Source organism: Poecilia mexicana, unplaced genomic scaffold (assembly GCF_051168715.1).
Source record: "Poecilia mexicana isolate PSO_F unplaced genomic scaffold, ASM5116871v1 scaffold_2, whole genome shotgun sequence".
Classification (NCBI taxonomy): domain Eukaryota; kingdom Metazoa; phylum Chordata; class Actinopteri; order Cyprinodontiformes; family Poeciliidae; genus Poecilia; species Poecilia mexicana.
This window is the reverse complement of record NW_028263371.1, coordinates 28127258-28151448: the sequence shown is the minus strand read 5'-3', so window position 1 is coordinate 28151448 and position 24191 is coordinate 28127258. Positions and strand designations below refer to the sequence as shown.

Genomic DNA, 24191 nt, shown 5'->3' with positions numbered 1-24191 from the left:
TAAGTAGTCTTGTGTCATCCTGGAAATGATCATTGGTGAAACCTAAACAATAGATATTTACATTTAAAGGGTGATCAGAAGATTCGTGAGCAGGTGAAAACAGTGACGGAGATGTGGGGACTCTCCCCTGGCATAAACTGGATTTATCCACTGGTGCATAGACGGCGGCGATTGTTTGATAATCGCACTGCGCAGTTTATTCCAGTTTAATATGGGACATGAAGCATAAAAACGCAGAGGAATGCAGGTGGTAGGAGTTCAGCCAGGACTTCCGCTTCAGGAAAGTGCTGGAAGTACAGTGGCTCTCAAAAGTGAACACACCCCTGTGAAATTAATCTTTTTTTTTTTTTCTAATGCAAAGAAAGTGCGACCATAATTAATAATTCCAAAGCATCTTCCACATATACTCTAGAAAAGGGAAGAGCAGCTGGAAAATCAAACATTTTCATATAGTTAATCTTCTTTTTAACTATTACTGATGTCAGGTGTGAACTCAGAAAGAATGAATGGAAAAAAGTGGAGGCTATGGATGTTTCTTTTAATGTTTCCTCTAATAAATGTGTTTTCGCCTGAATTGTACAGGACAAATGTGACGTTACATGTGGAAAAACTTCTGGTTTCAGATTGGCAATTTACCAGGGGTGTGGAGACTTTTTAGATCCACCGCACATGGGATCCAAATGTTGAATTTTCCTCAGAGTTGACATGCCACTAAAACAAAACTCAGAAGGGTTGCTGACACACGGCGAACCCCCAAAAGGCACAAACTCTGTTTATGCATAACTCTGCCTTATACTGTGTTATATGAACTGTTCGGATGCTAATACGCTCCCACTGGGAGTCGAATGTTTATGCGTAGCAACAATAAAGCAGAAAGCAGCAGCACCACCGGGCTGAAATGGTGGCAAGCTGTGGTTGAGATTCCTCTCCGTCCTTGCATTTTTATGCCATTTTTCCCATATTACAGCAGTCCCAAACCTTCCCCCCTCCCACCAGTTTGCGAGCACAGCATCACAGAAACAGATTCAGTTTATAACCCTGGCACAAAGCCACTGACGGAACGCGTAATTAGTAATGGCGGCATGTGCGGGGAAGACAGGCAGATGCAAGTATTGAAATGGAGGCTAACAGCATAATGATATTATCAAACTCATCTGTGTATTGAGTTAATCAAAGATAAGCACGGGGCATGGTGAGATGCTCCATTAGGAATATGCTGTGGTAAAACATGCACTAATATCCATGCATAAAGAGATTCTGTAATGTGCAGCTGACACCATTACACAGCAGCATGCAGAGGCAGAGTCTTTGCAGAGCTGGATCTGGAATATGGACTCTAATCAGCAGGACTGTACCTTCTGCTGATTGTGTTTGAAAGGCAATGAAGGTTACTTTGGGTGCAACACGTTGGAAATGCTGCATGCCGCATGCTTTTTATATATTCCATTGCTTTTTAATTGGTCTTCTACTTCAGGTGAAGCATTTGGTGATTATTTTTTATTCTTCGGATTGCAGATATTTATAGTGTGCGCACAAAAGTTGATTTATGATGCATAATTGGGCTTAGAGGTGTTCATACACAAGCAGCATTTCTGTTCTTTTTAACCATTCGGAGTGAAAGAAGTGCACAACAAAACCTCAATGAATTTAGAAAACATTTGAGTTTATTGCTTCCTTATTTGCTTTTATTAATTTCATCTTGTTGGAGTTTAATGAGGTTTGTTTTACGCGTGCTTTTTGAACCCAGTGCAATATTCTTTGGTTTTAAGCAACTAAAAAGCCAACAAATGTTTAACTATTTGGCATTTGTTGACTCCAAATACGCCTCTCTCTGTAAAAACAAACTAGTAAATGAAATTGGACTGCAAAAGTGGGGATGGTGCTAAGGTTTGTGGATGACCCATGACCTCAGGCATATTGAAAATATGCTTGCAAGCAGAATCAGTGGCAGGAAACCAACACATTTAAATGAGCTCCATCAATTCTGCCAAGAAGAAGTCCAGCCAGTACAGCTTGTTGATGGCAACAAGTGTTTTGTCTGAAACTTGCAAATAGACAGTTATCTAAAATTACAAGAGATGTATGTATGTATTTAAGCCTGAATGTAAAATTTTACTCTGTGTGGATAATAAATGATTCATAAATTCAAACATGTGCGATAAAGTGTTGTTTTTGTAAACCACTGCAGTTGCATTTTGTATTTTTGTTGAAATTAATTAACAAAACTCATTAAATTAAAGATTTTCATGCTAACATACTAACACAAAATGTATATTGGGCAGTTGGGGTCTCTTTCTTAAAATGCAATTTCAAATCTTGTGTGTGTGAAAGAGGGGAAAAATATATATCCACGACTCATAAGACTCTAAGGAAGATTTAAATATTGTTCAATATACAGAAAATATGCATGTGAAAGATCAAACAAAATAAAACAATAATAAAACCATTAAATTAAGCTAAAAAAAGATAACATATCAAAATAACGTAAAATCAAACAAAAGTAAAATGAAAAATACTTTTTCAAACTTCAAGTTTATGTTTCTACATCAGAATTCTTAAATATTGAAAAAAAAAAATGATGAAAATGTTCATGGTTTAAGCTCCTACTTTTTATCAACATCTAATATAAAAACTTGTTTAGAAATTAAAAATAGTCTGCCTAACTTTATTTTTATCCATCTTTCCAATGCTCAATGGAAACGTACTAAGTTTACATAATTTTAAAAGATAATCTTTTAGATGTATTTTCTTATCCTTAAACCTGGATTATTGTACTTCCAGTCGTAGACCTGGGATTACAAGGTGTAATTTGGGAAGCATGCATTTAAAAGTTATATTTTGTCTTTTTTGCAAACTGAAAAGTAACTTCTCAGGTAGCTGTCTCTTTTGTTTCTGTAAAAATGGTCAAATTCAGACCTCATCAGGTTTTAACACTCCTAGAAACAAAAAAACTGATCCACCTCAGTCGGGCTCGTGGTTAGGAAAAAAAAAAAAAAAAAACTCGGGATGATCAGAAATGAAAAACCGATGGTGCTCTTTCATGTCTTTGTTATGCAACGGCACAAACGCATAACAAGAAGCCAACAAACACGGCATCGCCACCGCACCGACAACAGCTACACGAGCAACACCAAGCCACAAGACATAGGACACAACTTGACATCGCCATGAGAGAGAGCTTACTTCCTGTGGGGATCAAGTCCCTGTCTGGAATGAAGAGTTTATACCCATAATGCTTCTCCAGGACGTCAGGGAGGATCTCCAGGGCAAAGCGCTCCTCCTCTCTGGTCTCCTGGCTCCACTGGTCCGGGTCCACTTTGGTGTAGGACAGGTAAGCGTCATAGTCTTTGTTTTCTGCAAGCAGTGAAACCATCAGTGGCAGCTTAAATCAGTGAGTTATACAAACCATCATTGCTTTTATACAACTCAAACTGCGCCATAAATACACTCTGTTCCACCTCAGACGCTCATAATCTGTTTTCATACGGGTGCAGACAGCTCTATCATTCACGGGGAGTTTTTCATCGAGACAGGGCGCCTCCATCCCGCTGACCTCTGGGCACCTCTGCCCATCCGAGCTCTTTTCATTACAGCTCAGACCCAACTGACAAATTATGTTACCTTGATGGCTATTGTGCCCTCTGCAGGCAAAAACAAATTAGAGCTAAACGCCCGGCTCCGCCTGCTCAGCCCCGCCGTCGCGTGGCGCTGCTCCATCACCCACGTGAAAGCGGAGATTGATGATGGATCTGAAAGTAGTGAGCTGGGAGATGGAAAGTGAGCCGGGGAAGGAGGAGTTTATGTGTCTTCTTAAGCTTAAAGCACAACAGTAAAAAAATAAATCAGGAGAACGGAAGAGGGGGAGATATCCCAGGGCTTCTATTGGAACGGAGATGATGGCTTCTGACTCCACGGCAAAACAACCAAATCACTTGGAGCGTGTCTGCCGCAACCCTAAACCTGCTCACTGGTTTCGACGTGGTTTGTAAATGAGCAAGAAACGCTTTGGAAATGTGTACATTTAATGTTTATTTTGTAAAAGAAATGTTTGATTTGTGAGATTCTGCAAGCGCACACACTTGAACAGTTCTGTGCTACAGATAATACTTATAATCTAGGCCAAAAAGTTTGATTTTGGTCTCATTTATTTAACATGTTAAAGACATTAAATATTGCAACAACAGTCATGAAGATTTTATTCGGTTTGGCTTTTGAAATGGAGTGATTCACATACCAAAAAAGAAAAAAGTGTTATAACACCATTTTAAAAAGATAAAAGAGAAAAAAGCCCATTGAATTCATCGACCTCTGTGTTTGAGTACAGACAGAAAGTGGCTTTTGGATTATAATCGTCATGATTTTTTTTTTTTTTTTCAAAAGTGTGCCCTCACTGATATTTACACCTGTCACACCCAAACCAAGCCGTAGGAAATCCTTCCAGAGGTAAAATCTTAGAAGATAAGAGCAGATTTCGGAGCTCAAAGATCCCGTCTTCATTTCGACTCTTGTTCTGCCGCTTTATTGCACAAGCCACATACACGTCTCGTTCGGATGGAGCGTGTTCAGAGCAGCATTTCCATTTCGCCTCCGTTAATATCCTTTCCATTTTACACTTGAGCCTCTCTCAGGAGCTGTGAGATTGTCAACAAGATTCACTCACTTCCCAGAGGGTAATCTTGATATTTGGCAAGTGCACACCACTCTTACATGACGCCCCGTAATGAATCTATCTTGTTTTTATAACGTGCAATTCATTTTACAGCACCGGGGACATGTAAAAATAATTGAAATGTAACCTCACTTAGTATAACTAACTCCAAGGCATAAATCTCTGTCTCTGTTTTTTCTCTGCTAGCATTTAAACAAATGCTGTGTAGGCAGATCAAGGGCTATTTTAGTGGAGGTGATTCACTCATCGGTAGAGAAAAACAGAGAGGAGAGAAAGCCTGACCCCCTCCTCCTCCTTCTCTAATTCCCCTCCAGCATCTTGAGAAGTCACTATGAGAGAAAGCTGTGGGATCTACCTACAAAACCAAAAGCCCACGTATCTCTGACGCGCCTCACGTGCGCTTCAGGTGCGTGCACGTGCGCAGACGGCCCACAGTTAAACGGAGAACTCTTGAACTTCCTGTGAAACGTGTCAGGAGAGTCGAGGGCGTAAATTTCTGCTGCAACACTCCCTTGCAAAACTTCTGTTTTTTTTTTTGTTTTTTTTAAACTAAATCATTCAAAGTCTGATATTATAGCAAACCTATAAATCAAAGGGACTGGGATAAATATGGCTTTTAATCATTTTTCACTTCAAATGTCCCTACTTTTCTTGCAGACTTGAAGACTCCATGTCTACATGTCCTTTGAACATATCAAAGGAGCAGCAGCTCAGCCATTCATCACACAAGTATCAGTTCTAAATCAGCTTAACCACTTTCAAACATTAAATAGAAAAGTGTAGCATATTAGTTCTTGTTTAAAGCTCAGACAAATCAGGTTTTATTACAGAATTCCAACCAGCCTTAAAAAAATGGTATAAAACTCTATAACTCCACATCTAGGAGCCACAGTCAGCTGTTCCAAACTTTTCCTCGCGGACAATAAGCAGCGGCATACGCACATCTAATATGCATTAGAGTCGCCATGTGTGCAACAAAACTATTAGCGCTTTGCATCTCCAAACTGTACTTAACACCGAGGGAGCCTCATCAGTCCTCGCTGCCTTGACAACGATGACATTCGTATTTATGGCGCAGTGTTGATGAGCTCCCACCTCTTTGTCAAGCCCAGCTCGCCTGTTGTCATCATGAAGCCTATTATTGATTCTGGTGACACCCACACAATGTGACAAGTGAGCGCTCTTTAACTAAATTGCATCGCTGACAAATAGCTGACAGTCCATCCTATTGTTGCGCGCAGCTTACAATTTTACATCTGGCAGAGGAGGGCGTTCAATTAGTGCTTGGAGTGGCCACGATCAAATGCTGGCACTTTCTTGGCAGCTCGTGTGGGGCTCTGCAGGAGAAAACCACATCTCTGTGCACTGGCTCGAAGCCTTTATTGATGAGGAGTACCAGTCTGAGCAAATATATCTTATATGTATCCGTTTAGCAGATGCCACGGTGCGTTGCATAAGTGCTCTTGTCTTGAGGTTTTCCACATCGAGTTCTATGAAGGCTTCTGAGGTTTGTTGGAGAACATCAGAGCAGGGCTGAAACTAACAATTATTTTAGTAATCGGTTAATCCCTAGACTATTCTAACGATTAATTGATTAATCGGATAAAAAAAAATGGATTACAGACTTTTCCTTTAACCGATTAAGCATTTTCATACAATGTTAGAGCAGCAACTAAGGATTATTTTAGTAACCGATTAATTGATTATTACTTTGATTATTATTAATCAATTGCTAAGTTAGTTGACGATTGCTTCAATAATCGATCGATCACGATTAATCCACTTAATCATTTCAACCCTACAAAAAGCATCACAATGACCCCTGTTTGAGTCAGAGTTAGAATTAGAAATGTATGTTCACATTCAATCTATATCATCATTTTCATTTCACTTCATGTATCTCAACCAGATTAAAATCTTGGCAAATACGTTTTAATTGTAATGTGATAAAATGTGAAAAAGTTCATCCCAGTGTAGATGGGATCTTGGTTCCTTATCTACGCTGAGAGACTAAACAGTCCCGTTTAATCATTTGCACTTATCTACAGGAAACTGCTACTCTCAGGTGGCAGGCAGAGTGGAGATCCATCAGACCACGGCGTAGGGATCTCTGGAGTGCCGTGCGACATTGGACCTGATCCCCTTCTTCTAAGGAACAAATTGATAATCTTTCTCTCTTTATCTCTCTCTCTCTCTCCTAGCACTCGCTCTTGTAGCCCAATTAAAGACGACAACTGTTTGGCTTCGGGTTCAACGGCCAAAATTCTTCTTTCTGGGGTTCCAACAAAGCCAGAGGTAACGGCGTTCAATAAACTGTCACACATATTTCTCCCTCTTATCAAATGTAACTCTCCAGCTGCTTCTTCTCCCCCACTTTGCAAAAACCCTGCAGCCTCTCCGAGCTAATCTCATTCCTCCTGAATTCATTGCTGTGCTGGTCCTACAGAGACTCATTACAGGGGAATCAAATTAAAACTTGCTCCTTGTCTCAGTTTGATGCATTCTCAAGCTAAGACTCATCCACCAGGTCCAATCAAAGTTTATTTTTTTTCATTTTGCCACTGCTGATGAGGTCTGAGAGTTGATGTTTTTGTCTGGCACAGGGGTAGTGTTTTGATTTGCTTTATAGTGAGTGTTTAGCACAATATATTGCCCCCCAAACCTTCATTTTTTTTTTTTAAGAATCCTTCATTTTGTGCGACCGTGTAAGCCGCTCAGTTTGTTTTTCTTAAGAAAATCTGCAGCTGTTAACATTATTCAAGTAACATGACGTGCGTACGCTGAAAACCGAGGCTTTATTCTGTATCAGTCGGTGGTTGGTGAGTTGCTTCCTGCTCTTCGGGGGACAGCACAGTGAATATTTAGCAGTTTTTATTTAACCGCTCCAGCGGGAGAAGGTGAAGAAGATTCCCTAAACCCGAGAACTAGATGAAATTATGCAAGGCTTTTCAGTTGGAGCCAATGAGTCATTCGAGCTCAAGCCGCATTTGCATAAAAATGGAGCCACCTGCGGCTTTATGACTTGATAAATAGCCCAGGTGCTTTCTAAATAAAAATAAATCTGCGCGTCGGAGCATCTCCGACACTGGTCACGACTGGGATTCGGTTCCTGTTTTTGGGAAGGGAAAGTGGTTTTATAGCAACGCGAGGGGCTTTTAGAAATCACACAGGTGATGGCGTGTGTATCTTACCTCCATCAATGTCCTCACTGCCAAAGTGGTTCCTATAGAAGAGCATGAGCTCGATCCTGTAGCACTTGTAGAGGGTCACCAGGCAGATCAGCAGCAGCAGGATGGCCCCCAGACCTCCAGCAAGCTCCACTGTGTACATCAGCTCAGCTGGTAGAGAAAAACACTTCTATGTTGGTATTTCCAAAAAACAAACAAACAAAAAAAAACAATATTTGAGTATTTAAAGCAAAGTAACACAAGAAAGAAGGAAAGAAAAGCTTATGCTTTTAAAATAATTTAATTGATCTTAAATGTCTTTATCAGTAACATTTTATTTCTTTCTGAAGATGCAAGTTTTACAGTTTTCTTTTCTTCAGTTTTTTTCTTCTTCTCATTTTTGGCCATGTGATTAACTCTGAATGAAGCATAAAAGTAGGCAGAAAATGTGTTTGTGTTGTGTGTCAGTATTTGTCATCAGTGAGTGCAAGAAGAACTTAAGGAGAGAAAAGAAAATGAGGAAAGTGACAGGAAAGTGAACGCACTGCCCTTAGTTTATAGCTTCTCAGTGTAGCTTAAAAATGTTGAAAAGTCTCCAATTTTTAATAGGCAAACCTTGAGCTTTTGATTTAATTCCACATACAATTTCTTCTTAAAAAATAACAGATTCGCATCATGTTTTTGTGTTGATCTCGGTGGGGATTTAGCTCTGTTCTCCTGTAAGCTCAAAGCTCAAAGTGTCATCCTAAATCGTCCAATTATTTTCAGTCACTTACTGAACATTTTTTTACTGCTCAGAAACTCTGAAAACCATCAGAACCATAATCAAAGAACATAAGAGACGCTTAAGTTGTGCAAAAAATAATAGCGGTATTGCAACATTGACTCAGCTTTGGAGTCTCTGTAGGACAGGTTTAAAATCTAAACCTAAAAATCTGGCTGGATTGAAAATGTGCACTCAATTTCCCATTCCTGATCCTTGGATCAAGTTGCTCAAGTCTACCAGCCTCTTAAATAACAAAATAAAGCCACTGAAGAAATAACTGATACCTTTTATTTCTGACAATTAAAGCTTCCACTTTACATGCTCTCCTCAAGTTTGCTTGAACGGCGTGAACACACTCTTTATTCTCTTTAAGCTGAAAATAAAGTTTTCTTCTTTGAGATCCAACAGCCTCTCCTCTCAGTCGTTTCCTCCACCTGATGGTTTCTCTCTGCTCCTTTAGACAAGCGCATTTGCATCCGACAGCTGCGGATCCAAACGTAATCGATGTAAAGGTAACACACGATGCCATCATGACGGATAAGAAAGGCGCCAGCGGCTAATGGGAAAGGACTCCGTGTTTGTGAAAGTGTTTTTTATGCATCGACCGGGGCCGCAACCCCCTTCACTCTGTGTTTGTGTCAGTTTTTCTTGTTTCCCCTCTCCATCTTTCCAACATTGCTCATTCTGGCTTGATTGGATTCGGATGCCACATAACTCAGAGCCGAATGAAAGCAGAAAGCTGCTCCTATGCCTGTCATTTAAAGCCTCCTGGCTCGACTCGGATAATAAAAAAAACTCGCGCCGGGGCAACCGGTGCGACAATGGCACGTGACAGATTGCGCTGCCAAGCTTATGAAGATTGGTTGCGCGTGTGTGTAAAGCTGTGAAAACGGCAAAGCGCTCAGGTGGTTGCTGAATCACCTGACGGATCGGAGCAGCTTGGCAGGACCTCATGAAGAAGTGAAACAGATCTTCAGAGATCTTCTCTTGGTTTTATAGTACATTACTTTAGATTATGTCGGTGATGCCTTTAACAACGATAGGAGACGGTGTGGTCAGTGTTTGTAGAGAGGCACCCAGATATGGTCTGGTTGCTAAATCGGACAATTTTCAACTCAAACGCTCCTGACCGTTCAGTCGGAAAATCAAAAATTCAAACCACATTTACTCCCACAAGAAATTACACATCAGGCTCAAAAGTTAATCAGCATTGTGGAGGCTTCCTCACTCTTAAGGCACGGTAAAGGCGTATGAGTCTGGGTGGTAAGACGTATCGAAAGGATCTGAAAAGATTTCAAATTCATTGCTGCTTTTCTTTTTCTCATGTAGAAGTTTGAATACTCTTTAATTAAACAAAGAGGCCATGCTGGCAACACCGACTTTGAACGCTCATGGTCTGAAATAGAGATCAAAATTCACTGAAAGTGCTACTGGCAGGTCAAAACTGGAAATCGAAATCTGATTGCTGCATTTCTGACAGGTTTGATCATGACTCTCTTTCAGATCTTCTTACTTTTGTCTGATGACATTCCGGTTCAACTTTTCCTCCTAGCCACGGGTCACAGATTCCCTGGCTGACCGCAGCGCTGCATATACGCCTAACCACGGACGGAGAGGACTCTCCCATGCGTCGCGATCCATCACTGGTGCGCGTTTAACCTCTTTGTGGTGAGCGATGCTCGCCTCCCTGCAGTGGATTTCAAGCTGACAGCTCCCATGATGAGGGATGATGTTCCTGAAAGCTAACGAGCATGGCCTGCTCCGCCTCATCACGCCTGTCTGTTGATGACCTTCAGCCATCTGAACTCACCAATGGGCATTTGAGTGCGTAAGTTAAAAAAAAAAAAAAAAAAAAAGACAGAGAAAAAGCAAACAAACTCGAGGCAGCGTGACTACAGGTTTCACCATCCTCCTCTGGGCTCAGCTGGATCTCCTCTCGGTCCTGGCAATCATCCTGATTTGCTTGATTTCTCAGAGCGAGGCGCTGCGGCTAACGAGCATTGCTAAAAACTCCACTCCTACCACATATTTAATTCAATGTCCTCTCCACCTCTCCCTCCGTCCGCCTGCCTTTTTGCGCAGCCTGATTCTCGGCTCCAGTGTGTGGACCTCATATGGAGCCAGCTGCTTTTCAAGCTGCAAAGATTACAGCGGAGGAGGAAAATTCCTCCCTGCCTGGAATCCATATTGTAGCAACGCTGCAGAGGGACAGATTAAGACAAATTAGCTCCCAACGACTAAAAGACTGGATATGATTGAGCTGCATGGAAGAGGGCTATTCATTACTTCCTCTCCCTCTTTTTCTGCTTCTCTCTGACGAGGGGGAAGCATGAAATGATGAAGAACAGTCCAAAAAATTAGGAAAGCGCTGTACAATTAGTATTAACCCCTCCCTTATAAACCATGAATACAAATATATTTTATTGGGATTGAACAACACAAAGTAGTCAATAACGGTATATGTTAGGGCTGATCAGGCCAACACATCAAAGTGCTTAAATCTAAACCATGTAGCTGTGGCTAAATGTTTCGGATTGTTGTCTTGCTGGATTGCAAATTTTCTCCAAAGTCTCAAGTCCTTTGCAACCTCTAACTGCAAAGGACTTCTTCAAAGTTTACACATACTTTGACTCTATTCATTTTCAGACATCCCAGTACAACTGTTACTTGTCCTATTGACAGGTTGACCCTGGTAACCATGGTGATACAGACCACACCCACCTGCTAACAGCTAAAATACTTGGGACCTCCTAAAAAAGCCTATATCTGCCTATTTTAATAGTTCAAACACCAACTATACCCTAATTTTCTTTGGGGTATCAGAATAAAGGGGGTTGAATACAAATTGAAGCCCCTCAGTTGAAATATGTCCATCACACACTTAAGGCACCACTGTGTGCTAATGTGCCATGTGAAATCATAAAATATTTACACTGAAGACAGAATTTGAAAAAAGTTCAATGGATCTGAAAACTAGCATAGCGCTATATGCTAATGTTGCTTGCATTATGAGGGGATCAGGACTTGAGAGTGAGGCCTTGTGCGCTGCTGCTGGCGATGTTTGCGTTTTCCGTGTGAGGGATCCAAAAGCATGTCAAATCAAACGAGCGAAATAATCACATTCACTTTGAGCTTCAAGAGCCGAAGACACTGTGATGCCTTTTTAAAAGTGATGTAAACACCGAGCAGTCTTAAAAAATGCACCGAAACCAAACGCACACACTCACAAAATAAAAAAAAGAAACAACAACTCAGAAAATACAGAAACGAGATGATTCCTTGCAGTCTTTCCATCCTGCGAGGAAGAGGCTAATCTGCAGCAGTTTATTTTCAGATTCCAGCATGCAGCATAAGCCCCTTTAATATAGCAAATGGAGAGGAACTGGGCTGGCATCAAAGTTAGATCCAAGGCTTCCAGCTTTAAAGAGAGGAGGAATATCTTACTATGTTAATGTATTCTATACCGACAACTTAAAGGCTGCAGAGAAATTCCCCAACGTATTTTAAGTAAGGACACTAAAATAATCTGCATCCATGTTTTAAATTAGCATGAAATAATGTTAAAAATAAAAGAAGTAGCGATCAAAGTGATGTTTTATGTGTTAGTTGGGGTCAGACAGTATGTTAAGTATAATGTTACCATAAAGGCCTGGTTTTTGGAGCTGAGGTGAATAAATATGTTTTATTTTTGCACTGTCCGCTGTAGTTTCCTGTTATTTTCTCAATAAGGCAGGAAACAAGTCGTCAATTCCCACAGCACTAACTATCAAGCCTGTCTTCTCATTTGTTTGATTTATGTTTAAAAAAAAAATAAATAAAAAACGACGCTCCAGATGTTTCGGCTCACCCTTCTTGATGAGTTTGACGTTTGCTTGCCGCCGCCCGTTGCTGTTCTCCACGTAGCAGGAGTAGTTGCCGAGGTCGCTCTCCTCCAAGGAGTCGATGGTCAGAGAGATGGAAACTTCCTGCTCTCCGAGGTGCTCCCGGATTGTCCTGCAGGGGGCAGCACAGAGCTCCTAAATATTGTGTTTGAGCATAAATGATAATTTTTTTGTTTTTTGCATCGCCTTCGGTCAGTAAAACGAAACAAACACACAACAAAGATTCAAAAAAAGCATCAGTAATGCTTCAAACATATCCCCAAAAAGACAATGGCTGCAAGGTTTAGATCAAAGCAGCTTCTGGCAGTCTGTGTTTAAGGAGTCTGATTGAAAAAGAATGAAAAGAAGAAAACAGAGTAATCAGGCAGCACACAGAGCAGAAGTTGTGCTTTAAATGTTGCAGGTTTGCTTGATGATGACAGATTCCAAACAATGTTGGATCAGACGCTCCGTAAAAACAGAAATAAGATAAAGAGGCAGCTATGATTTATTTAAGAAAAAAAAAAAAATCAGATTCTTTCTGACAAACAGAGGTTTCCCTGAGAGGAATCTGAGATGTAGCAGCAGTGTGTGGATCAGAATATCTATATATTCTGACCTCATAAATTTTCATACCAGGCATATTCGCATTTCAATAACAGGCAGAGCTCCTGAAATGTTTTGGATGTTTTGGATTTCCTTCTGCATTCAAGTCAAATACTTATCAGGTCTACCTGGTGGCAGAAACCAGCTAAGAATTATTATAAAATGCTGGACTCAACTTTATGAAAACGATTAATCTCAATTGATTCATGAATTCACAACGGGGTATGACATTTTCACATAGGTTCAGGATGGTTTCAAAAGCTTTTTTCACTTATTGAAAATCATCTTAATGCAGTAAATTATTCCACATGGACACTGATCTGTATTTGTTACAGTGTAGATGTGGGTTTGATAAAATAAATAAATAAAAAATGTGGAAACATGTCTGTTTAAAAGGATTTCAAGGGCAGTGTAACCGGAGACAAAGGTTACTTTTTAAACAACCTAATAATAATAATAATAATAATAATAATAATAATAATAATAATAATAAAAACATTGTTGAGGTTTCCAGCAGGACGTCTTGTTAATTATTCAGAATTAGTTCCAAAAACAAACCAACACCATCTTATATTGTAAAAGCAATCATAATAAACTTTTGGGGGGGGAAAAGGCATGAAACAAGAAAACATTAGCACAGAAAAAGCAGTATCTTACCTGCGGGGGTGCAAGAGCAGCTAATATGTATGAGCAGATAACCTTTTTAAGGCTGCAAAGAAATTACAGCTATTTCAAACTTCTGTTTAATGATGCATGGGGCTAATAGTGCAAAAAGGTGTGAGTGCCACTTAGGCATTCATCTCCTGCCTACTGCAGGGCATTTGCATATGAAAACTCATCTCATTCTTGTTGATCAATGAACGGACTAAATAAAGCAGATTGTGAAGCGCTGGGTATATATGAGGACAAACTACAATGCGGCCGCCGCTGCCATGGCAATGTCTTACATTAGCTGCACAAAATGTGGCTAATAAGTGGAATCCCACAGAAAATATCACTCTGCAGTGAATTTCTTTTATTGAGCATATACAAAGAGGGACCATTACAAGCAATTATTTTATAGCTACATGTGCAAGCTGCTCATAAAACCTAATAATGAAGAACTGCTTTTTGTGGAGGAACAAAAATGGGAGCAACTAAAGTTGGGTTATAGAAGCATGAGTGTGAAACTAATTTAGCCTTTTTTTTTTTTTTCTTGGTTCCTGTGAACACATTGTTCCACATTGTGAGGCAGTGACGCAGGACTTCACCTCAAGGTTGGGACACAGAGTCCAACTGATGGCTTTTTAAAGACTACGGCAGCAGCCGTGTGTGACACAACATAGACTGAAGTGGAGCAATAGGAGCTGGGGAGAGTAAAACAGAATTTATCGTTCTTGTTGGTGAAAGTCTTTTCTAGAGAGAAAAATGTTCCACGAAAGGAGGAGGCACGCAGCATAAGCTCACCCACGCCAAAACCTGGCAGGCGATGCGCTTGAAAGTCAAGGATGCTGGTTAAGTTAAAGAAACCAGAGGAGAACGAGTTCAGGAGAAAAACGGGATGGACTCAGGTTTGTGATTTGTCTTCATATCTTTGGGTTCTGGCAATATGCAGTGGTTTAAAAACAGAAAAACCTGTGATGTCCGAGTAGGTTACAGAAGTTCCCATCAAACACTTTCCCACGCTGCATGACAAAAGTATTTGTAGTTACTTGTTTTCCAGTTGCAACTCTTTCCTAAACACTATTTTTGTGCATGATTAAAAGTTAAACTATCATCAAATTCAGATACCTCCAGAGCTACTGTTCTCTTATTACCTGTTTTTGTCCCTTGCTATCTCAGTGTTGACAAAATTTAATTTGAATCAAACCACAGCAATCAAAACAAAGCATTAGGACAGGATTACCAAGTCAGGTATCGTTTGTTTCTAAGCCTGAGATATCTTGGTTTTGATGAATAAATGAAAAAGAAGCAGGTTCAAATGTATGTGCTCATCACCCTGAAGGTCAAATAGCTCAGAAAAGCACCAGCGACTGAAACTTCTGCAGTGCTACCTCCATTTTTGATTGTCCGACGCTTAGACATCACGAAGTCTTCTTCACCAGCCACAAAAATCTGCATCAACCTGGAATATCGGAGGTGTGATGTTTTGCCAAAAGCTCCATTTCGTGTATTACAGGCGGCCCTTCAGGGAGTGCTCCCGTGTGATTCATTTCCATTTCAAAGCTAAAAGCTCACGGAGTGATGTCAGAGGAAAGGGTCTGAAGTGGTGCATGCTCAAATGGGAGCAAAGAATAAAAATAAATAATACCTCCGACTGAAAGACAGCATCGTGCAGTGGCAGAGTTAAAGTAAGCGTTTCAAACTCTCGAAGTTGAGCCTCCACAATATGCATACAAGCCTGGTCACTGTTGATCACTCGCATTAACATACTTTTTCACAGCCGCTCAGGGTCAAACATTTACTTTCTCCCTTGTTACTTGATTTGACTGTCTTCTCAAAGCAGATTTCTAACCACATGCAGTTCTCTCCTCAGTATTTCTCATCATTATCAAACCACCTACCCACTTCTGCCACCTGCCAGCCCCACCAACACCACCGCCCCCCTTATATCCTGTAGGCTCTAATTGGCCTGGCGTCCTTCACAACAGAAAGCACCACTAAGAGCTGGGTTGAGCAAGCTAGCAGGCTAATAGAGACATCTCGAAATGCCAGGTCACAGACTGGGCTGCTACCTCTCCTTCCAGCCTTGTCATGCTGCTTACAGTTAACCTTTTCATTAGATGGCATTTGTCGACAACAGAGACTTTCCAGTCATATGCATGGGTCGTGAGGGTACAGTCGGAGCGGGACATGAAAGGGTGCGTGATGGGTTTATTTCAATGATGAACCAGCAGCAAAAATCTTCACAATAATAAAAGCTTTTTTTTTTTATTTGAAAGATCAGAGGACTGATTCTGTTGTTTATTTTTTATGGTTTTGTCCATAAATAAAACTCAAGCATGTAGTTTTTTGGCAAAAATGATGTACAGCTAATCAAAACTCAAAACTCAATTTCTCTTAAATGGACAGAAAAAGATATTCTTATGAGGCACATCTAAGACACTGTCGATTCAAAGTAACTAATAAGTAAAAAATGTTATATCAGAATTATGGATTTTCCTTGAGACTTGAATGCAGCTAAAGCCCAGAAGATCCCAGCAGATTTAACTGGAGGGTTTTTTTTTTTAACCAGTGTGTGACGTTCAAGGAAGCAATGAATGTCTAATGAGAAATGTGAGCAGAAAGGTGGAGGCCACCGCTATGGGAAAGGGCTGAGCTACTATCCCATTACTGCCACAATCAATGGGAGCATGTCTTAACTATGCATATATGTACAGTACTGCATGTGATAAAGAATGCATGGCTTTCTGCATTATTAAACAGCCGCATGAAGCATTCATGACCATCAGTTTTATAACAGATGCGGGTCAGAGTGTTGATGGATTATCCAGCAGTTATGGGAATTGGGCTTAAATAGGAATTTACAAGTTCAGATGCACATAAATAGATAAGAAGTGCCTCATAAATTTATGATATATTTTCCAAGCTTTTCAGAAAGCAGGACAAATTATATTAAGACATGTTTCTTTTCTATTTTTTTTTGTTTTTTAAATCTTCTTGTTAGACTCACAACACCTAGGCAGGTGTTGAAGTGCTTACTTGATGTCACTCTCTTGAATTCGCTCCTCATCCAGGTCTTCGATGAAGTTGTCCTCCTTCTTCCAGTAGATAAGCGGGCTGACGTCGCCGTTGTAGCCGAAGAACGCGCTGCATGTGAGGTTGACAGGACTTCCTGTAAGGAACAACAAGCAGGATATGAGATGGAGAATATTGCTCATTTATTTCAAAGTTAAAGACATTTCGGAAAATAGCTGCTGCTTTTTCCTAATGATAGGAAAGAACATTAGCAGAAAACTTTTCTGCTTCGACCAGTAGTTGTGAATAGCTCAAGTTGTCATAATTAAACACTCAAGTTTCTCCTTCTCAGATGAACATAAACACAGTGGATCCATTTCCGCCACCGTTTCCAGATCTTTATGCAATCCATGTCGAACCATCAAAGGTCCTTTCTAATTTCCCTGAAAAGCCCTCAGACTTTGGAAACACTCTTGAACCCTCTTTCAAGCCACCTTTGTAACACTTCTAACCCACCATAAAAGCTCTTAAACTCTTCAGTAGAACCTTTTTAGGGTCAGGCGCTGCATTTCAGATTCAATCGCTGCGTTTTGCACAAAGTACTTTAAAAACATCTTTTATTACAAAATCGAAATCCAGGCAAGGGCATTGCGGGCACTGAATTTGGCTGCTAATATGTTCTTATGGCGAATGTTAAGTTCTTTGCAAGCAAGCAGAGTTTTTATACTTCTCCATTCTGGGACATGTTTCTGGAAAATGTTAATTTTTATTGCTTTGTTGCTGAAATATGCCTTTCAAATAAACTTATCTCGCCTTCTTCCTGTATAAGTGGCTACTGAGAAGGATGCCACTCTGAAAATATAGAAGTCAGACGGCAAAAGTCAGCATTTTTTTTGTCCAGGCGTAATGAGCAGACTTTCTCTGGGATGACAAAATGAAGTGAACTGAGTGATGAGAAAGTCCAGAGAAAACATAAATGAATAGATAAGCCCCTTTTGCTCACATCAGCAGGAGGTCTTCTCTCTGCTCGGCTCATTTTGAACACAACGTCCTCTGTGACAGATAAAACCCTATTAAATGTCTTTTCTCTCTGCTTTTGGATTAGAGACCTTGGACTCATTTTTCACAAGTCTGACACATATGCTTTGACCGAGGGCACATAAATGAGTAGAAAAAATATACTAATGTGTATCAAACGCACCAGAGGCGCGGCTCAGGTCCAGAAAAGAAACACAAGGAGGTTGAACAAGCTGTGTCCAAGAGGGAAAAAAGGTGATTCAGCAGCTCTTTATTATCTCTCGTTGCTCACTGGCCCTACAGCAATGAGTCAGAAGTCTGTGAGATGTGTGATAACTGTGGCGTATAATTGGGTACTTGCTAGTTCAAAGATAATACGGATTTTACCTTACAGGGCCGGCTCTAATTTGGCCCTTTAGTCCAGTCTAGCATGGCCAGGTGATAGCTGCTGTGTTAACAGGAAAAATCTGGTTTGGTGAGGCAGTGGCTCGCTAAAGTATTCCTACCCACTGAACTTTTTTCACATTTTGTCCCAGTAGTGCCAGCCTTGTGTTTTATTTGGTTTTCATACCACAGGCCAACACAAAAATGTTACAGCAAAAATAACAAAAGCTCACTTAGATCGGATGGAGATGACATGTAAGCAGCAAATGTCAAGATTTGCCAAAAATTCTCAATTGCATTTAAGCTTGGACTTTGACTAAGTCAATGCAATATGTACATGTGTTGATCCAAACCAGTGCATTGTAAGCCTGACTGCACGTTAAGGTAGTTATCCTGCTGATTTTTACCCATTAATGAGCAGCACTAATTTATACTGAAATTAATTTCCTTAATTTGGCGACTTCTGAAGGCGTTTTAGTTTGTCACATAAAATCTCAATAAAATTCATTAACATTTGTAGGTTTAAGAAATATAGTTTTTTTCATGTTTTTGAAAAAATTATTAAACTGCACAACTGAGTGATGTGGTAATGCGTGTAAGTATGCTAGTGAGAGAGAAAAAAGATGGGAGTCAGGGTAATGTCCTGGACCACCCACATATTGCATGAAAACAAGCAATGCTCTGCCTCTATGGTCCACCAGGGGTCTCTGTGGTGCCACAAAGCCTCAATCCAGAGCAAAGGAAGAGCAAATAAAACAGCAAACAAAAAAAAACAAAAAAAGGGCCCCGTATTATGACAGGTGGAGACACAGTAAAAGGAAACACCGATGGTTTAGTGTGCCACCTCTGATGTCAAGAGGCTTCACCCATGGATCTGAACAGCATGTAGGATTGTAGTATTGACTGATCCACTGCTGTGCTGACATCAGCTGCAGTGTCACTCTCCAGGACTTACTGCAAGGGGGGCTCCTCGTGCATATGGCAGCGTGATATTCCCATAACGACGGCGTGTTAATTTGCGCCGGCTTATCTGCAAACAGTCAAGGCGGCGGAGGTGACGTGGCTCAGGCTGGGGGACGCACAAACAGCCATGCGAGGATTTAAGCTTACCGATCCTAACATTTAAATCCCGACTTCTCGGCCTTGTCAGAGCAGCAAAGTGACTCTAAATGCGATTGTCTCTGCTATGTTATCTCCTAAAGGCACTGATGCATTTCTCTATCAGCGACACATGATAAAGGTATAGCATGAGAGAGACAAAAAAAGGCATATGGTCATGAAGCGCTTAGCTGAGGAAATCTCATAGCCAAATCAAAGACTTCTGGCAAGTGTACAGAGCATTGTGCTGCCCTTCAGAGCTGAAGATTAAATAGATTACAGATCAAAACATCTGCATGCAGGAAGGGCACCATCAGTGCTGAATTAATCTGCTAACGCTTCCCTTTCTGATTCAAACAAGCTCTAAATAAGTTAGATCAGTCTTTTCTCTTTTTTTCTTTATTTCTTTTAAACAAGTCACACACATTAAATCTCAAAGCTAGTGGGAAAAATGTCCCAATATATATATTCCTTGTGGCTTGTTATGCATAACCTCTGTACAAATAAGGCAGAAAATCAGAGGTTTTATGCCTGAATGTATAATAACAATATTCAAGAGCAACATAAATTCTCGTCATTTCTGATGAAACAAAGGGGCTTTTTTTTCTCCCAGATTCAGCAAGATGTCGGAGCAGCAGGAAGTGATTCCTAAAAATGCTCCGCAAGCTCTGAGGAAGGGTACGCATTATCCTTTGCTCCTGCCCAACGTTCAGGCTGTGACAGACAAGTGTAATTGCGGCGGCCGGGTACCAGCTCGCGGCACCGTTGCCAGATGTGGCAGCTTAATTGTCTGTTAGTTCAGCATTCACTTTGTCTTGCTTATTACAGCCTGAGCCTCTCCAATCAAGCACTTTAAGGCGGCCATTGACAGCGCTTTGTTTCGCAGTCATTTAGCCATGTCCCCCTTGCGTATGGTCAATCTCCCGCTATTCATATTTGGCACCACACCTCATTATCACTAAGCAGGCTGCAACTACTGCTGCTGTTCTCCTTAATTAAAGCAGGTAAAGCAGATATTAAGAGACAATAGACCACTAACAATCCGTCTCCTAACTTCGTAAACGTGCAAGCACGTGGCACTCAACAGGTAGGGAACTGCAATCTGTTGTGAACTTTCAATTTTCTATGCTTCTTTTTTTATTTGCCAGAAACCAGGCCTGAAAATGAAATAAGGCGATACTTTGGAATATTACAGGGCCACTGGAAACAAAAAAACAAACAAGCTGTGGGTTGGGTTAATACCGAACCCAATTCCAGCCTTGCAGAATAGAGCATGACATTTGCAAAGATCAACACCCACGCTCTACATTGATGCTCTCATAATACGACGTTCTGCTGCATGAAAGCAGCACCTATTATTGCTGCAACGAATCCTCGGCGGCGCGGCGCTTACAGTCGTGCATAAAGGAGCCACAGTTGAACTTTCCCAATGAAAACCTCATTAGACATTAGTGAAACACTTAATGGGTGCTTCATTAAACATTAGAGAAATGCCACGGTGGATGAAAGAAACAAGTGTTGCACCGTGGTTAGAGATGCATTAGACGAGGGCAGTTGCCATGTCAGCTTTGAAGCACATGTTGCTAATGGTTACTTGAGTAATTCAGAGGTGTTTGTGTGTTGATCGTCTGAGATTTTAATCTTTCTTTTTTTTTTTCCAGGTTAAGTTTCTCATTCGCCTAAAGTGGTTCGTCAAAGAGTTTACTTTCACATGTGGTTCCTCTATAACCACATGCTTTAAAGTATTTCATTTCAGCTTTATGTGACAGACCAACACAAAGAAGGAAAAGTCAATTGTTTTCAGAGCCACCTTTTGCTCCAATTACAACTGCGAGACCCTTGAGGTATGTCTCTATCGGCTTTATATTGAATTTTTCTCACCTATTAATCTTTCAAAAATCACTCAAGCTAACTCAGAACTTCTCACCCCCATCTCGATTCTTTCCTAAAATGCTGATGCGGCTGATGGGGATGAATAAAAGCAAGCTTCCCCTCCGGTGAGGCTAGGTGGGAACAGGATTTTAACATTCATTGGATACAATAAGAGGAAGAACTCCTGATGGGCTTAGCGCAGGACAACAAAGCCGGATCAAGAATGTCAAAGTGGCACCATATAGTCCAGATGCTGACAGGGAGCCAGAAAGCCATAGAAAAATAAAAATTATGCCAGGTGGGGATGTAAGGGAGCGAGAAAAAGAATGATAGTGTGACCTAGTGGGTTCTTGAAGATCTCGCTGTGTCACCTTTGAAGCATGGCTGCAACCCCAGCAGTACTATTTTCCCAGATGAAGTCTCCTGCTGTTAAAAGCTTTTCTCGGACACACTTTGGTAACATTTTTTAGCCTTTTTTTTCTCCCCAAGCATTGTCCAGGGGAAGTGAAGTGTCTCAAAGCCCTTTTGTAGTTCTCCCCTGAGTGTTGCAGGACTGCAAAACTAAATCTACTCCCATAAAATGTAGCATTTCCACAAAAAGAAAAGCCTCAGTCTTGATTCAGTTTTGCTGATGTCAACCTAACTTTGCTTGTCGTGTGGCTGAACCCCTAGAGAACGATTTGTACTCTGAAGTCGGGTGTCCTCCTCACAAATTATGACAATGGAAAACTGTATTGCATCAACTTATTGACACTCAAGTGAAAGTATGTTCTATGTACAGACAACTTTTTATTTCAGATATTAAATAGACATGTAGGTTCCCCAAGATCAATTACTTTCCTAAGGAAAGAAATGGTTCATAATAACTTGTTGGTGCAGAAATTGTTAACACTACAATTCCCAGAATGCAATACTACAGGGCACACAGTTAACATGAAAACAAACTCAATCTAAGTAAGATTTCCTGAGAAAATATTTGATTTTTGTTGAAGTATTTTATGTGCATTTCTTAAAAACAGTATTTAAAAATATTTAACATTTTGGTTTTTTATTTTAAAATGCATTGTAAAAGTATCTCAAAAAGAATAAAATTTAGCTTTCGACTTGGAGTTAGCCATTTTGCCTCCTGCATATTTAAGTTATCCGAAGCCTCCAACAATATTACCATTTATTAAAAGGAATCAAACTAGCTTTTTTTTTTTTTTTTTTTTTTTTTTTTACAAATTACAGTTTTAGATTAGCCATCAAAGCTTGTATTTATATGCCTACGTGTCAAAGGTTTATTACAGCCAGGGTGACCCTCGTTTACCAAGACGTCAACATGGAAAACCTGGTAATCCAGAGGAGAAAACCAACCAGAATAGATCAGAAACATCTTCCAGAAAGACAGAAAGAGGAGTGAGGCGGGAGCTGGGGAGCACTGCTGCATTCCTGTCCTCCAGTGGGTGAATCCATGTAATGAAAACAGGACACAGCAGAGTGGTTGGAACCACGGGTGATTTTTCCACTGCTACAGGAGGTGCCGCGTTGAGCCAAATGAACAAGGAGGTCCAGGCAGCAACTTAACTAAAGCAGCAGAGTGAAGTGAATGAGCTGAACATGTTTTATAAAAAAAAAAAATGGGAGGTAAAACTGCTGCAATTTGTCATCTCACACAAGCAGCAGATGGAGTGTTAAGTGTTAGCTCGGTTGGAGTTCACAACTCAATTTTTTTATTTAAATATCTAAGCACATGAGGAACATATTAACTTAGTTGTCATTAGCGCTTTATTAAGTTCAGTCTCTTGCAGGAAAGCGTGGGATTTATTCACATTTTTCTGCGCATATTAAATGATGTCGTACCTGCAGGTGAATTGCACGCACGGGCTGGACCCTCTTCATCACCGTCACTGGCTAAACCCGTCAAGAGCATTACCTCAAATGTGACCCATGTCAGGCCGAATGCCATTTAATCAACAGATTTATGAAGCCATTAATTTTAGATATCTCATATCTGAAAAGGGCTTGTGAAACACATTTACATAATGCAGGACCAGTACATATAGGACGCAACTAAAGGGAAGCGTGAGGAGCTGTCCTGCAGTCCACGATGTTGAATCAATCAGATGACCAATCAGAGGGGTGCCTTAAAGAGACGAGTGCTGAAATGAAGGATTTCAGTGCTGTATAAATGGAGTACTCAAACTACACCGCCCTGTTGATACACTTTTTTAGCATTACTCAGATAAAGACAAACAAAAAACTAGAAAAAAGAGGCAAAAGGTAATAAAACATTGCCATAGCTTAAATTTTAGCACACATTTCAAGTCTTAACAAAAACAAAAACTGCTTTTTCCAAGTTGGGAAATTAGATATTTTGACTAGCTAACATAGGTTAAAATAGCAAACACACCAAACTCTATATTCTATAAAATTATCCTCAAGTTTAAAATCCTTTGTACAGTTTTCAGTTCCTTTCTCCGTCTTTGTTTTCCACCTCACCTTCCTTTCTTCCCTGTCGTGCTGCCTGGAGCACGTCGTCCAAGAGCTGGGTGAATAAACAGGTTTCCATAATGAGAGGCGAATCAGAGACGGGAACAAGCAATAGGGCCTGTGTGGCAGGGCTACCAGGAGGAGCACGGTGCCCTGCACGACGGGCGCAGAGGGAAAAAGGTTAAAGCTCCGGTGAGAGGGGGGCGTCATCCACACAGCACCCCCTGCTGCTTCCTCGCTGTCCGTCATGTTCACAGAAAAACCCGCTGTGAGATCTCAGCCTCTGTGACACAGGAGGGAATAATTGGAGTGATCTGTATTATGCAGGCTTATATATTTCTCAAATTACACGAACATACGGAGGAAATCTAAAATCACGTGATGAAAAGGGGGCCGTCGTGTTGAGATTCTGCAACATTTGGCTTAAAGTGGAGCTCAGAGAGGAAGCATAGTGGTGTAATACAGATGATGTGTATTTGGCAAATGTGTAATGTTTCAAAAGATTCATCTGGGTTTCTTTCCACAAGACTGACGTGAGCGTCTGGGGATGGAAAATGTCAGCGTGGCGAAAAAATCGTGTGAGAAAAGCTCTCCTCAGGGACGGTGTGGTGTCTGCCAGAACG

General features: G+C 40.7%; 1 protein-coding gene across 1 annotated transcript in view; it reads right to left on the bottom strand.

Moving 5' to 3' along the window:
- Nucleotides 1–23817, bottom strand: part of LOC106926450 (interleukin-1 receptor accessory protein-like 1) — a 30086-nt gene extending 6269 nt beyond the window's left edge. The window contains exons 1-8 of the mRNA XM_088008124.1: nucleotides 23790–23817; nucleotides 23578–23721; nucleotides 16750–16882; nucleotides 15102–15172; nucleotides 14515–14558; nucleotides 12450–12618; nucleotides 7861–8007; nucleotides 3184–3354 (exon numbers count right to left, since the gene is read on the bottom strand). Coding sequence (XP_087864250.1) covers nucleotides 3184–3354; nucleotides 7861–8007; nucleotides 12450–12618; nucleotides 14515–14558; nucleotides 15102–15172; nucleotides 16750–16882; nucleotides 23578–23721; nucleotides 23790–23817 — 907 coding nt within the window. The remainder of the gene's footprint in view (nucleotides 1–3183; nucleotides 3355–7860; nucleotides 8008–12449; nucleotides 12619–14514; nucleotides 14559–15101; nucleotides 15173–16749; nucleotides 16883–23577; nucleotides 23722–23789) is intronic.
- Nucleotides 23818–24191: the final 374 nt, after the last annotated feature.